The 13,728-nt window shown below is 39.4% G+C and overlaps 2 protein-coding genes across 2 annotated transcripts; both read right to left on the bottom strand.

Moving 5' to 3' along the window:
• Positions 1-206: 206 nt before the first annotated feature.
• Positions 207-12,311, bottom strand: LOC145913028 (gamma-aminobutyric acid type B receptor subunit 1-like). The gene is made up of 19 exons (XM_083000537.1): positions 12,293-12,311; positions 12,079-12,218; positions 11,617-11,786; positions 11,174-11,306; positions 10,770-10,871; positions 10,162-10,227; positions 10,007-10,094; positions 9,422-9,525; positions 8,973-9,155; positions 8,416-8,594; positions 3,572-3,724; positions 3,249-3,363; positions 3,043-3,177; positions 2,439-2,561; positions 1,833-1,925; positions 1,649-1,753; positions 1,448-1,576; positions 986-1,162; positions 207-330 (listed from the first exon to the last, which is right to left on the bottom strand). Exons 2-19 carry the CDS (start codon positions 12,202-12,204, stop codon positions 232-234), a joined length of 2,280 nt encoding a protein of 759 aa, XP_082856663.1. The 5' UTR covers positions 12,205-12,218; positions 12,293-12,311; the 3' UTR covers positions 207-231.
• LOC145913026 (uncharacterized) lies at positions 4,218-7,714 on the bottom strand. Its single transcript, XM_083000536.1, has 2 exons — positions 5,936-7,714; positions 4,218-5,752 (listed from the first exon to the last, which is right to left on the bottom strand). Exons 1-2 carry the CDS (start codon positions 7,662-7,664, stop codon positions 4,686-4,688), a joined length of 2,796 nt encoding a protein of 931 aa, XP_082856662.1. The 5' UTR covers positions 7,665-7,714; the 3' UTR covers positions 4,218-4,685.
• Positions 12,312-13,728: the final 1,417 nt, after the last annotated feature.

Raw genomic sequence — 13,728 nt, 5'->3', positions numbered from 1 at the left:
CACGAAAAATCATGCGTATTTTTTTTGTTTGTTTTACGGATTTGTTTCTTTGCCAGTCACTATTTCTTTTATGAAAACGTTAACCGTTTTATTTGACTTGTCCTGTACAATACGTACGTATTTATCCATCAATTTTACACAACCTATCAACCACGTATATACAAAAACAAGTTCAAAGTGGCGAAATTGCATGAATAAAAGAAATGGGCAGGCTGTGTGGACATGTTTCTTCTAGTCGCACTTATCATCAAGCAGGGCTTCGGTGGTTTCATCATTTCCATTACTTGCACATTTGTTTCTTCGGCGCAACTCTTCCAGCATTATTTCCTTCTGAAAAGTAGACACAAAAACACGACTTAGGTACACGATTTTTTTTCAGATTCAACATTAATTTATTTTACCAGAATATTTTTTTTTTTTTCACCTAAATTAATACGCAGAGATATGAACAACCGTGGCGTATTTTTTAATCAAAGTAAGATGCAAACTTAAACTGGGTCTAAACTCTGCCTGAACCTTGACTGACTGGTCGTCGAACTGAATACCGCAAGCAGTATTTCTGTGCTCAAAACATCGTAAGGCGTTGCAGATCGATCACTTATTCACAGAAATATGAGCACTGAACGAACACTTTAAAAAATAGTTTTTACTACTATAAATGGTCTCTTACAGTGGGCAACGTTGCCCACCCCTAGGATACAGTGCTAACTGGACTAGAAAAGAAGATTGGGAGCGGTGGAATCCACTTATAAGAAGCAATAGAGCCAATAATGTTTTTTTTATAATTAGCTGCAGACAGGACCACTGTTTCGACCTGATAGGTCTCATCAATGCAGTTATAGTGTGACTTTCAGTATCAGCTAAATAGCTGGTTGATTTTACAACTGGCTGTCCATATGGTAACATTTTTGGCGACCCACTGGTTGGGAAGCACGTTTTGAAACTATTCATGTTTTAATACAGTGTAAAGGGATCTGTTACTCACTTCGGCAATTTTCTGACGGAGTAATTCGTTTTCTCTCTCCAACAAAACCTCCTCAGGCTCGGAATCATTGATGTTGTTTCTTACGGTGTCATTGGTGGATCGCACATTTGGTCGGTGCAAACTCCGACGGGAGGATGTTGCTCTTTCACGTTTGACGTTTTTCTTCACCTCGTGCCACTGTCGAGAGATTAAATGTTTACAAAACCAATTTACGGATCAATACATTACAATAATTTTTGTCAACATCACCTTCAAGACCATAATTTGGTCTTTTATTTGTAAAACGACACACATAAGAATTCAAATTGAATAAAACACTTGGACCTAATAATGTGTGTTCGCCAATTAAGCTAGATATATAGCCTACTGCTGGGGTTGTAATTAAACGGTGTGGAGAAAGTACAGGCTGCTTTTCAAATCATACAAAACCCATTTCTTTCCGATCGCACACTGTGTAAGTACCTTTGGTATAAAAATGCAAGCATTGCTGGCGAACGAGCAGGCGAGTATGGGAGCCGACACAAACAGAAAAGAAACATTGGGCTTTCCACTGATCAACAACGACACCGGGGCACAAAGAAAACAGAGCATCTGGAATCACAACAAAAAGGGTAATCAGCGTATTTATGCCCTTGGGGTGCTTTGTGTTATAAAACTATATACCGTAACGTTGTAAACTGCAATTCCGACTTTTTTGTGATCGCTGTTACTTTCAATCTTGCAGCGACTTTCGTATGCAAGGAATGAACCAAGAAGAAGCTGAATTCCCTGAGATGAACGTAGTTGTGAATGGAATGTTTTATTGTGTGCGAACGAAACAAGTTACACAAAAAAACATGTCACTTACTTTATAGGCAAAAACGATGCCGACCCAAATATTGAAGTGTTCACATGTGCATTGTTGGAGCTCTGGGATGGAAATCGAATCGTCGCCTGTTTGCTGAAATAGAAATCATCAACTTTGCTTAAATTTAATCTTTCTGTTTCTGTTATATCCTCAAAAAAACATAACATCAAATGGCCGATGGACATGGGTTTAAATATGGAAGGCTACCGACTGTCTGGTGTTATCAAAACTGTTCTGAGAAGACAGGGTGTGTACACCCACTGTTAAGTGGCACTGTGCTAGCTTTCACACTAGCAGGCACACTAGTCTCCACTTTGTGGTACCTTCCGTTTGGCCATAGTGCGCTCCACAGTGGTTCGTCGTCTGTGTCGTTCGGTACCTAGTATAGGGTACCCTGCAGATCGACGTTGACCGAAAGGTACCACAAAGTGGAGACTGGTGTGCCTGCTAGTGTGAAAGCTAGCACAGTGCCACTCAACAGCTGCACTGATGAGACCTTACAGGTCGAAACAGTGCGTGTGCACACCCTGTCTGCAGCTTTGCAATAATATGGCTTTTTTTGCACATATGTTCTGAGAAGTTCTGACAAATAAACGTAAGTTTTACCACAGCTGAAAGATATTTAGTTGTTCGGTAGAGTGGGTCGACAGTAGTCCAAGCGACCAACACCATTAGGTCAACGACGAACGCCAACGTACAGACAACCACAGTTTCACTGGTGACGGAAAGCTGCTTGAACAATATCATTGAAATTATTTACGGAAATATTGCAAGTAACAACTTAACTTTTGAGCACACGTTTTACAGTAAATCTGAAGTTGCGTTAAATTTTAGTTGAATTAATGCAATCTTGGGTGCAAAGTATCTGGAGTGAAATAGTCTAAATAAAAAAGCCAAAGCTACAATGCTGTTCATCATAATGCTGGTAGACGTTTCGAACTCATACAGTGTTCATCATCAGTACTCAAATGAGCAGCTTACGAAAAGCGACAAGGTAGAGAGGGGAAACAAAAGGCAGAAGGGAAACAGCAATGACGTAAAACAACAAGCCCCGGCTTGTTTTATTTAGACTAATGCAATCTTTTTTACAGCTTTTTTTATGTTAAGTTACCATTTTTTTCGGAAAAAAAGCACCCAGTTTTCGGAAATTTATAAAACGCTACCGTGCGAAGAATTAAAAACCTATTTTTGAAAGTCATATTTAGCTTGCCTTCACTTCTTCCTTCTTTCTTCGCCTTCTGTGTAGCATTAGATTCTGTTTGTAGATTGCGTTTGTGGTCCACAGTTTAGCGAACAATGGAGAATACGCCAAGCTAAAGCCAAGAACCAGCAACCAAGCACGGGCCTGTGTTATGCATAATGGACATGGTAATTAAATAATATGAGCATTAAAAGTTGCTTTAGTGCTTCTTGTACCCGACATATTATATCCGTCAAGTCATTCAAGGCGAACGCATAAATCGATGAAATCAGCACCAAGCTGCCGAAGACGCTGAGTGAATTGAGAATGGGAATAGAGTTCATAACTTGCCTGCAAACACATTATACTTGATCAACTACGGTTTTTAAATTTTACTATTTAGACCTAGGCTACTCATATGCAACATTATATAGGCCTTTATGAGTCGAAAAAACTCTTTGAAACAATACATGGCACAAGGCTGTTAATCATTTGGTCTTGGTGTATAGCCCTAAAACAAATGTAACAATCTTAAGCATTTTTGGAAATCCATGACTACCATTTTCGACGGTTGCTCCAAGTAAATACCAAACATCCCGAGCAGAAAACGACACACAAGACCGCAACTCCACCAACTGACAATAACATTGGCCGGGAAAGTTTAAGTTGATCGATGGCGGATAGCATTCTGTCTCTGGGAGGCCCATTCCATCTGCAAACGAACAAAACAATTGTTAACGATGACGTCTTTTATGAAGTCTGCTCTGTTAGAGATATTATTTCTTTAGAATCGCAAAGAAAACTTTTCAGAGAAGTTATGTTGTTCTTATGCACGGCCTGACAACAAACGGTTATTAATCGCTATGGCAGTGTGTGATAGGGAAGATTATCCTAGCGCCATTGAGCTGGCGATGTGGGCGCAAACTTATGGATAATATGCCTAAGCTTCTGCGTTGAATTTCTTATGTTAGTGTTCAACATAATATTGTACGCTGCTACTCACGACACAACTGATAGAGCTCTATCAGCTAAGTCACGTGTTTTGACCATTGCTACTAAAATTTAGCTAAAACTTGACCACAACTGCTCTGCCATCCAGGGCGACTTCTTTTTGTCGGCAGTTTTCTTTGGATAGGTCTGATTACTGAAGTGAATCTTCGCTTCCAACACAAAGTGCATGACACAATCGAGTTCATTATGTGGCAAACATGAAATTTAATTCAAAAGTGATATATGGCGTCACAGCATCACAAGATCTAGTAATGGAAATTTTTCATCAATCAATTGTCTGCATAAACATTAATTTTGGTGACAAAAGCGTGAAACTTATGAAAATATGCGCTAAGGTTTGACTGCATTTTACTTTATAAAGTGCAACACATATAAAAATACAAAACATGTAAACACGTTTGAGAATTCACAAAAACCATAATGGGAACAATGTCAATTCAAAGCTCTCATAAAAAACATTTATTACATCGATATTTCGGTCGTCATGCGACCTTTGTCAGGTGTCAGGACAAAGTGTGTAGTTTCAAAAACACGGTCAACATAACAAAGCGCGAAAAAACGAAAAAGAGGGAAAGACCAAAGAAAAAAAATAGGTGGTGGGCACAGTTTTGACAAGTTGTGAGAAAAACATTTGTAGGTAAAATTGGGGAATGATTTCTTCATTAAACAGAAGATAAAACATGCAAAAGTTCTCTACATTCTTTCAACTTTTGATGTGATTCATTTTGTGTTTGAAATAGATCCTCCGCTTTGCGAAGATTTTGTACAGCTACAATAGGCTGATCTAGATGAATTTGGCACTCCCCAATGGTAAAATAAAGTTTTGCCAGAAAATCTGGATTAGTGTCACATACCACCTCGACAGACGCCATTGAGTGCTGTAAAGCTTGTTGAAAATCAAAACTATCCTTGTAAACTTCACTTAACATCGCATCACAACGAGCAGTATCTGATCGTACAAGTTTTTCATCACACAAGGAAAGCAAATCTTTTGATTTGCTCAGCCAGTTGATGGCCTTGTCAAATTTTCCTAGTTTGTAAAAGGAACAACCCAAGCCAAAGAAGAGATCTGCTTTTAGAATGTTCGAGCTTGAGTCTAATTTTCGATCGTTACGAATCATAATTTCCAGTTCAAAACATGTCACCGCATACTCATACAAATGATCTTCCAATAACTCTCCACCGATTGTACTAAGGGTTATTAGCAAAATGTCCAGTTCTGAACTGTCAATACTAATCCACAGTTTACCAGCGGCAGTGAAGTGCTCAAAGCACTCTTCATACCTCTTTTTTCTACAGTAACATTTTCCAAGACCATAATGACATACTGCCAAGTTGGTGATATCGTTTTCATGGGCAATCCCTCTCTGTTGTAAAATTTTTAACCTAACCATTGCAGCATCATAGCAAGACACTGCTGTATTAGTATCAGCAGAAAAGTATGCACAATGGGCTTTACCTATTTGACATCCAATAAGTAGTTTTGCATTAAATGGAACTTGACTAGAACGCACCATTCTCTCTGCATTTTCATAGCACGAGTAAGCCGTATCATAATCTTCTTTTTGTAGCAAACTTTCAGCATGCTGATAAAGAAGTTGATGCCTTTTGATGTTTGAAAGTGATTTGCCCAGTAACTCTTCCCTTACTCTAATTTCCTTTTGCAAATAATACGGCTTGTATTCAACACGAGCCACCATAAAACTCTTTTCGTACATCATCAAAGCAACTACAAAAAACATTTTGGTTACACTTTATTCAAAAGCCTTTATTTCTAAAGCTGCAATTTGTACAATGCCATGTGCAATGCAACTTATAGAAATGCATTTAAGTTCAATGGTAGGAAATTATTTTAACTTAATCACATAATGAAACACAGTTTAATACATTTCAAAGAAATTAATTTACATACCTTCCAAATCAATGCAACAGTCTGGCATTTTTTGCAATACTTCATAAACTCTGACTGCATCCAAACACATTTGCAAATTGGCAAAGCAGTAAAACTTTGTATGATAACAAAACATTCTCTCAAACTCCCGGTCAGATGGCAGTTGCTGTAACAATCTATTGCACTCTTTATTAGCTCTTTTGTACATCTTTAACCAGTAGAGTATTATCAATGTGTGAAGTAAACTGTGCTCAAAAGCAACCTTTTCATTGGAACAAGCAGCTTGCGCAAGAGACTGCAGCTCCAGAGTTGTTTCAAAGTAAGTGACAACATGTTCTTGTCCCATAATTGCAATCAAAGACAATTCAGTGTCTTCATCATTTTTACTATTAATATCCACGACATCATATTGTCCCTTTCTTTGGCTGTAAACCCGTAGTCTCACCTCACAGGCCAGAGAAAGTGCAAACAAAATGTCCTCCATTTGTGCTTTGGTAATAACAGTTTTGCTGTGCAATTCGCGCACAATGTCAAAAGAAGACTGATCAGTTATGTGATGAATTCTTCCAAGGGATGTAATAAACAAACTTGTACTTCTGTAAATCAATCTCTTCACATCAAACACCTGTCTCTGATGAAATGTAGGTAGTGTGGACAAAGGACTAAAGTTCTCAAAGTCTGTTTTCAAACTGGAAGCAACACGATCAAAATGATCCATACTGGTTGCAAGGCCTTCCACTCCCTGTCTGTAAGCTTCAAAAACTCTTGGAGATCCGCAAACAAAACAAAATGTTTCAAGCACATCTGCCAGGCGATACCCATTTTTCATGGCCTCTTCATTCTCCAAATATCTCAGCAAACCAGTTACTGGTTTTATGAGTTCTGTTCTCCAATCCTTTTTGTTGGTTTCACTTCTACCTAATGGAAATTTAGAAGCATGAGGCATCATTCCATCGAACGATATACCTCTTGGAGTGTTTTCATCGTAAAACCAGTCATCATCTTTGCAGACCTGGTCATTTATAAATGGCAAAGACACATTTGCTACTATTGTCTCCCCTAAATTCACTACAACCAAATGAAAGAGTATCGACACCCAACGAAAGTATTCAAGAATCTCTTCGGAATTTTTCCTTTCAAGCACACTGTCCTCCAAAATGTAGGCATGTTCAAAATCGGAATAGGGGGTTATTTCATTTCTTGCAAGAGATCCCATTCCAATAAGAGCATATTCACATGGAGGGCTAGGCATGATAGAAATGCAATAGTTCATAATTTCCTCCATGATCGACTTGTACTCGCAAGTTATAAAATTTTGAAGTTCCTCAACAAACTTCACTCTTTTCAACTTATCATCATTTGCCTGGTACTTGTGTTGTTTTAGTGCTGTATCAACAGCTTTCCTTAACTTTACAATCCTTGGCAACATTCCTTCAGCTTTTTGAACTAAATCACTGTCCAATTTATCAGCTTTGGCACGTTTAAGGGCATGACTGCAGAGATTAGAGAGTTCAGCTTTGATGGAGTTCACATTGTCAGGTTTTCTGCTAATTGCTGCATTAAATAAAACTGCGCTTCGAACAATGGAAATCTTTTCATCGAATTTATTTTCCAGATTCGCGGACTGTTGAAAGTATTTTCGCGCTAACTGGTAAAACGTCTGGGCACATTTTAAAGGTTCTTTTTCTTTACCATCAAGTTTGCAAAGCGATTTCAATTCCCCCGATAGTTGCTTTATATCTTCGTTCATATTCCAGTTTTTTAAACTGGCAATCTGAAGTCTTACTTACTGTCCACTGTTTGGCGTTACTGGCATATTGGCGAAACTGATGGATTATGAATTTACTTCCTGGTCCGCCGGGTAATTCCCTGTTGGTAATTTCCCAGAGAATATTGCTTTTATTCATGGGACTACGTTGCCATCTAGCGGTCAGAACAATTTGAGACGAGTCGCACGCTTCTGTTTTGAAAATAATCCAAGCATTTTTTACATTTTGTGCATACAGTACGCACCTGTATGTTTATTAGGAATGAGTCAACATGAAAAAGATTCAGATTATACTGGATTCGAATATCTGCAGCTAATATTCTGTCCAATCCGAATACTAAATGACGTCATAAATTACATATTGGTTGTAAAAAATAACAAGCACTGTTTATATTTTCGCTATAGCGACATGATCATATTATTCTAATGTATGTACTTGTAATCAAGTTAGCCAGCTTTCGTACAATTTAATTTTAGTGCACAAATGCAAACAGCAATGTGCAATATAGTAAATACTAGTACTAGCTGTATCACCACCGGGATATCCACCGGGACAGTAAATTGCAGATACCTTATACAGACGGAACAACAAAATATACCAATTCAGGAAGAATTTGCCCACACATTTTTCTGAATGTTTTGAGTTACTAAGCTTCTTTCGTGAAACACAATTTGTTCCATACCGACAAAAAGGCCATATCCTTTAATCATTATCTACATAGTTTATACCTACCCTATCTTGTTAATCCACGTCAAATTGCTCGTCTGTGTGTCGTAGTGAAGAATAGTCACGTAGGAACCGTTTTCGTATCGTTCCACTTTCGTGACGGCCATTCTAGAACCGTCGGAATCGAATACTACTCTTCCGGAAATCCCAAGGAATGAAGACACGTTCAACGACCTGTATATTGCCTAAAATCGGATCATTTTCAGACGTAGTAGATACGCAAAACCACAGTTGCATCTTTTTCATCAGTTTTTAACAACAAAGTTAATATTTTGAAACAGAACGTTACAGATTGAAGTCAGTTGGTTTATTATAGACATGGATCGATTTTTCCTGTACGGGCGTTCTCAGTTTCTTATTCAAATAGAGAATCTAAATTGGTGTCGCTGGTAGAACGACATGGCTCAGTGAAGGGATAGATTCTGGCAAATTTAGGAAACCAGGTACCAGCGGTTTATCAAAACAACAGTATATGAAATCTATACTGATCAAAGAGTTATTAATCTTTTATACACCAAGAGTAAAACTTTAAACACAACAAACGCATTATACGTTGTACTTACCTTTGAAACACGTTCGTTTCTGCTTGTCAAATCGCCGGGGGAGAGCCGCATGATGGTTCTGTTAAGCGCAAGGGCAAAAGCCCAAATCGCGTCATAAGCCAACGGTGCTTCGGCGTAACCGCCTTTCAGCTCCGCGTCCTTTCCCAGTTTTGCATTGAAACGCGATATAAACTCAGATGACCTCTGCGGAACAATCAATGTTGCGATTAGCTCCATGCAAAAGAAATTGTAGTGTTTTTCAGAGGCGCATCCAAAAAGTTTCTTGACAAACCAAATTAATGTGACGCGCCAATAGCGATTTTGACTCAGGGAGATAAAGAAACAGTATAGTGTGATATTTTTGCATTGTACTGCAGTCCTGTTTTCATTGCTATAACATGTTCTAAGTGGCTTTCCCCTTTCTGAATCCACCCCTGGTGTCAATTAGTATATTTTTCACAATTACAAACCATTCCAGAGACGGTTTTATGGTTGGAAGGGTCAAGCATCATAATTTCGGTGGTGAAATGCCCTTCGACTGTGCGTTGCATGTCCACAGCTGTGCATTCGATTTCTACAACAAAACATCAACATTTGCACATGCCTGGTTACCCTACATGTTATATGAGGTAAAACCTGCTTATCTAGCGTTTTTTATCTAGTAATCTAACGTGTTACGGTTTGTTACGCTAGCTATGTATTGTCGTGCTTTGTAGTGGAAGCCTTAACAGTGTTTGGCATAATGTTAAAACCACACCGGAATATGAGCGTAGGTTACTATGTACGAATCCCGATTAGGTTTGTATGGTTCGAATGCACTAACCGATATTATCCATCGCTCATTTTAGAAAATAGTTCATTGTTGAGTTTATTTCATTTTAGGTTACACAGCGCACTCTGGTGGATGAAGCTCATCGTTTTTATTTTAATTACGTCACGTTGCTGCAGGTTTCGCGTAATTTGTTTTGAATGATTTCTCTTCGGTTGTGCTGGTTGTGATGATTTTTAAATGTTTATAGAGTACTGAAGTGCAACAAGAGCAATATTGAACTTACTCTCCTTGCGTATCAGATGCCAATCGTGTCGATACCACCCGATAAGGAACCACACGTACTTCGTACCAAACAGATCATTCTTGAACGCCTGAAAACAGAGCTCATTATACATAAACCCGTTGAGCTTTGCTTTGTGGTAAAAAATCGTCCTTTACCTCACACATCACTTTCCTCGCCATTCCCTCGTAAAAAAGACCCACGATGATTCGCACATTTTCTTTCTACACAACAAAATACCTTATGTTACGTATAAGTGATACCATTACTTATGTGTTGTGTGATTACGGTGGTGGAGATCCTCCACGCATGTGAAGGTCGCCTGACAAGTTGTTCGCTTGCGCACCAGTGTACCTTGGCCACAATATACCCCGTGAAGCCACTGAGCTCCTGTAGCTCAGTTGGTAGAGCGTTGGGCCTGGTTAGCCCAGGGTCGTGAGTACAAACCTCACCGGGAGCTTGATTTTTCAGATCTCGCTCCGACTTGTCGGGAAAAGTGGCTGATCCAGCTTGGCTGCGAAGCCTTGTGAACCTATGTTACTATACTTTCGCATAGCAAGACAGGATTGCCCCAGAGCGTAGGTCCCTTTATATTTAGTGATTTCACCCAACTTGTCTTGGCTATAAAGCCTTGGTTGCGATGCCAGAGAACCTTATATGTATTTAATTTATGTCTATCACAAGTATCAAATATGGTAAGATTAACAGTGCTGCTGACAGGTAGTTTAGTGGTGATATAATAAATATACCAAAGACAATTCTTCACCTTTAGATTGTAAACTGCAACCCTTGGGTCGTCGTAAAACGTTTGGTGTATCACCAAATCCATTCCTTCGTCCACCATGCGCTGCCTCAAATCGTTTGCAGTCTGTGGTGAGGTAAGTTATATGGTCAATGGTAGTAAAGCAATCAGTAAATGCGTGTTATGTGTTTTTGAGAGATAAATTCTCACACGAACTACAATAATTAGCAAGTCGCCACCCAGCATTCACCAAGCTCGCCGAAAATTGTGCCAATGTGTCCCCCTAGTTAATATATATACCATTTTCCAATAGAAAAACATTTAAACAAATAGTGGAACGAGCATTAAACCGATACAAGTACAACTTTTTTCAGCTTTGTTCATCCTGCAGGTTAATCCACAGTATAAGAGTCGGCAGTTAAACGTACCGAGGTGAAAACCTCCGACTCTTCATTGATGATTGCAATTCTCTTCCATTTAAACTGCTGGAAGAGACGGACTCGGATTGGATTATGGAGGTTGGCTGAAGGGTGTGTGCGGAAAAAGGTGGGAAACCGGCTTCTAAAACAGACACAAGACCGCACTAAATATTTGAGAAATTTCGATACATTTTTATGAAGTTTAAAATATATTTGATATATAAATGAACTGACCCCAAATTGTTATTTTTGATGAGCATTTTCTTTTTTTAGCGAAGCGCATGAACCAAAACTTGGTAAATTTGCTAACCTTATACGAATGGCTATAGGTGGTCAACGGTAATAAAACCACAGCAACAAATGTAATTTGTTTTAATCCTAAACAGAATTCGGACTACGGAGTAACACACTATTATTCAAACTGTTTTCATATCTTTGTTTCAACTAATTACCTGTTCGACAGTGCAGGTGAGCTGGCGCCGTAAGCAATCACGTTCATTTTCCACAAGTAGGCAGACTCGGCTATGGGAGTGGAGACGCTGCTGCACCCGGTAAGTATGGTGAATATACGGCGGTCTTGCAATATCTCGTAAAACTTGCGCAGGCCGAGACCAGGGTCGCACTACGAACATACGCGTATATGAGGACTATATTACTCTGAATTAATAATTCATTCCGGCATAGAGCGGAAACCGATCGATGGAGCCTGCGGCTACGTTCAAGGGCACAAATGTAGCCTTTTCGTTTAGCTTGTTATCGCCAGTCATCCACCGTTAACATGGACATACAATTTTAATGTTTTGCATAATAGTGGCGATGTGACGTTTTATAAAAGTGCATATATTCTACGAATATCATCACACGATAGAACTGGCATCATTATGGAGGGTTTCGGTGCATAACACGTGCATTACCTTGCTGTCCTTGTCGACCAAAGTAATTTTGTAGCCTGGTAATACGTCATCACGTTTATTGACGTCCTCGATTGCCATAAGCACAGCCGGGAGGCACGCTTGTCCCCCCAACCAGCCACCTATCATTGGAAATACGCCACCTGTATAAGCAGCAAATTAGAAGTTAAGCATGGCTGGCAGTGAAAACAAAAGAAGCAAATTTAAAGGACTTTACCGATAAAGATTTCTTGTTTAGCATAACTTGCAGCGATCAAGTGTATCCAAATGAGAAGGTACGACCTCATGGTAAATGCGGTTTCTTGCACTGCTTGCGCTGCAAAGCCCCCTGAAAGTAAAGATGCATTATATTTATAAAACCTATGTGCACACTGTTTCCATCAGTGCCCTTGGCAACCTAGTCCGCCCATTTGGGTTACTAACGAGCCCATGTCACTTTATTAAAACATCGGTAGCACTGGTAAACCATAAACACCTCAAGTTTTAAGCTCAAAGATTTTCATGGGAACTAGTGTTTTTAAGGTCCTAACGACATACACCATTATTAAACAAGTTACTGCCATTTACACGGGGCATCATGAAAGCTTGCTTTTATTTTTAACAATCAAATAAAGTAAACCAAACCTACCTGTATATACCTGGTGTCAGACAAATCTACACTTTTCTATCCAGTCGAACTCATCCAACGCTAGAACGCCCGACTGCGGGACAAATAAGCGTGGAGTTATGAGCGGTTGCATGCTAACTCCCTACAGGGAACCATGCTAACGACCGTCGCGTTCGCCTTTCACCGATCGATGAACAAGACCCATGCGCTTTCGGACGGATTTGCAGCAATCGGAATTCGATGAGCTGTCATTGCCGATCAGGTAGAACCATGCTCTAATTCCGAAATCAATTTAAGCCACAAATGCAGCTGTCCTTTCAGACCTGCTCCCAATCAGCGTCGTCGATTTATTGCCACTGAAGAAAGCTGTTGACGCCGAAATTCTGTTTGAAACAGAATTCGTAACAGGTAATCACGAGCGAAAACTGCTATACAATATTTTTGACCATTTAATAGGGAAACACATGAATAACATTTAACTGCCTCACACTGGTGTCATAGAACAATATTTGGTAAATCACATTTTCTGTAATGCTTTTTTAACTTGACGTTTGAATACATTCATGAAATCTTGCAAGCTGTTAATCCATACAGTATTTGACATGGTGCTGCAACAGCAAGAAAGCACGGCCGTACTTGGCGACAAACACACAAAGACTAGAGTTTCTTAATTAGTGCACCGGCCCTATAGTGGTTATAATCAATCAACCAATCAACAAGACTTGCGTCACGATGCTTCAAGGGGGAAACGGTGAATGTTGCCGCATGTTTCTTTGATCGTAAACTTGCTTATCTCCCTGGGCACCAACCATGTTGTCAGTAACGGATCCAGAAATTTACGAACCAAAACTTATTGGTATATTAATTAATGGCGATTTTGGAGCCCGACGAGGAGATGTCCGCCAGATACAAACAACTTGGTTTAATCAGCAAAAAGAAGTTTTAAAAACCCTCCTGTCTGCAATTGTACCATATTTCACAGTGCTATGACATGTTCCTGTGGCGATCTTCCTATTCGCCTCCTTCTGGATCCGCCCCTGCATGTT

This window comes from Ascidia mentula, chromosome 9 (genome assembly GCF_947561715.1).
Source record: "Ascidia mentula chromosome 9, kaAscMent1.1, whole genome shotgun sequence".
Classification (NCBI taxonomy): domain Eukaryota; kingdom Metazoa; phylum Chordata; class Ascidiacea; order Phlebobranchia; family Ascidiidae; genus Ascidia; species Ascidia mentula.
The sequence above is the reverse complement of the archived record's forward strand: the minus strand, read 5'-3'. Positions and strand labels throughout refer to the sequence as shown.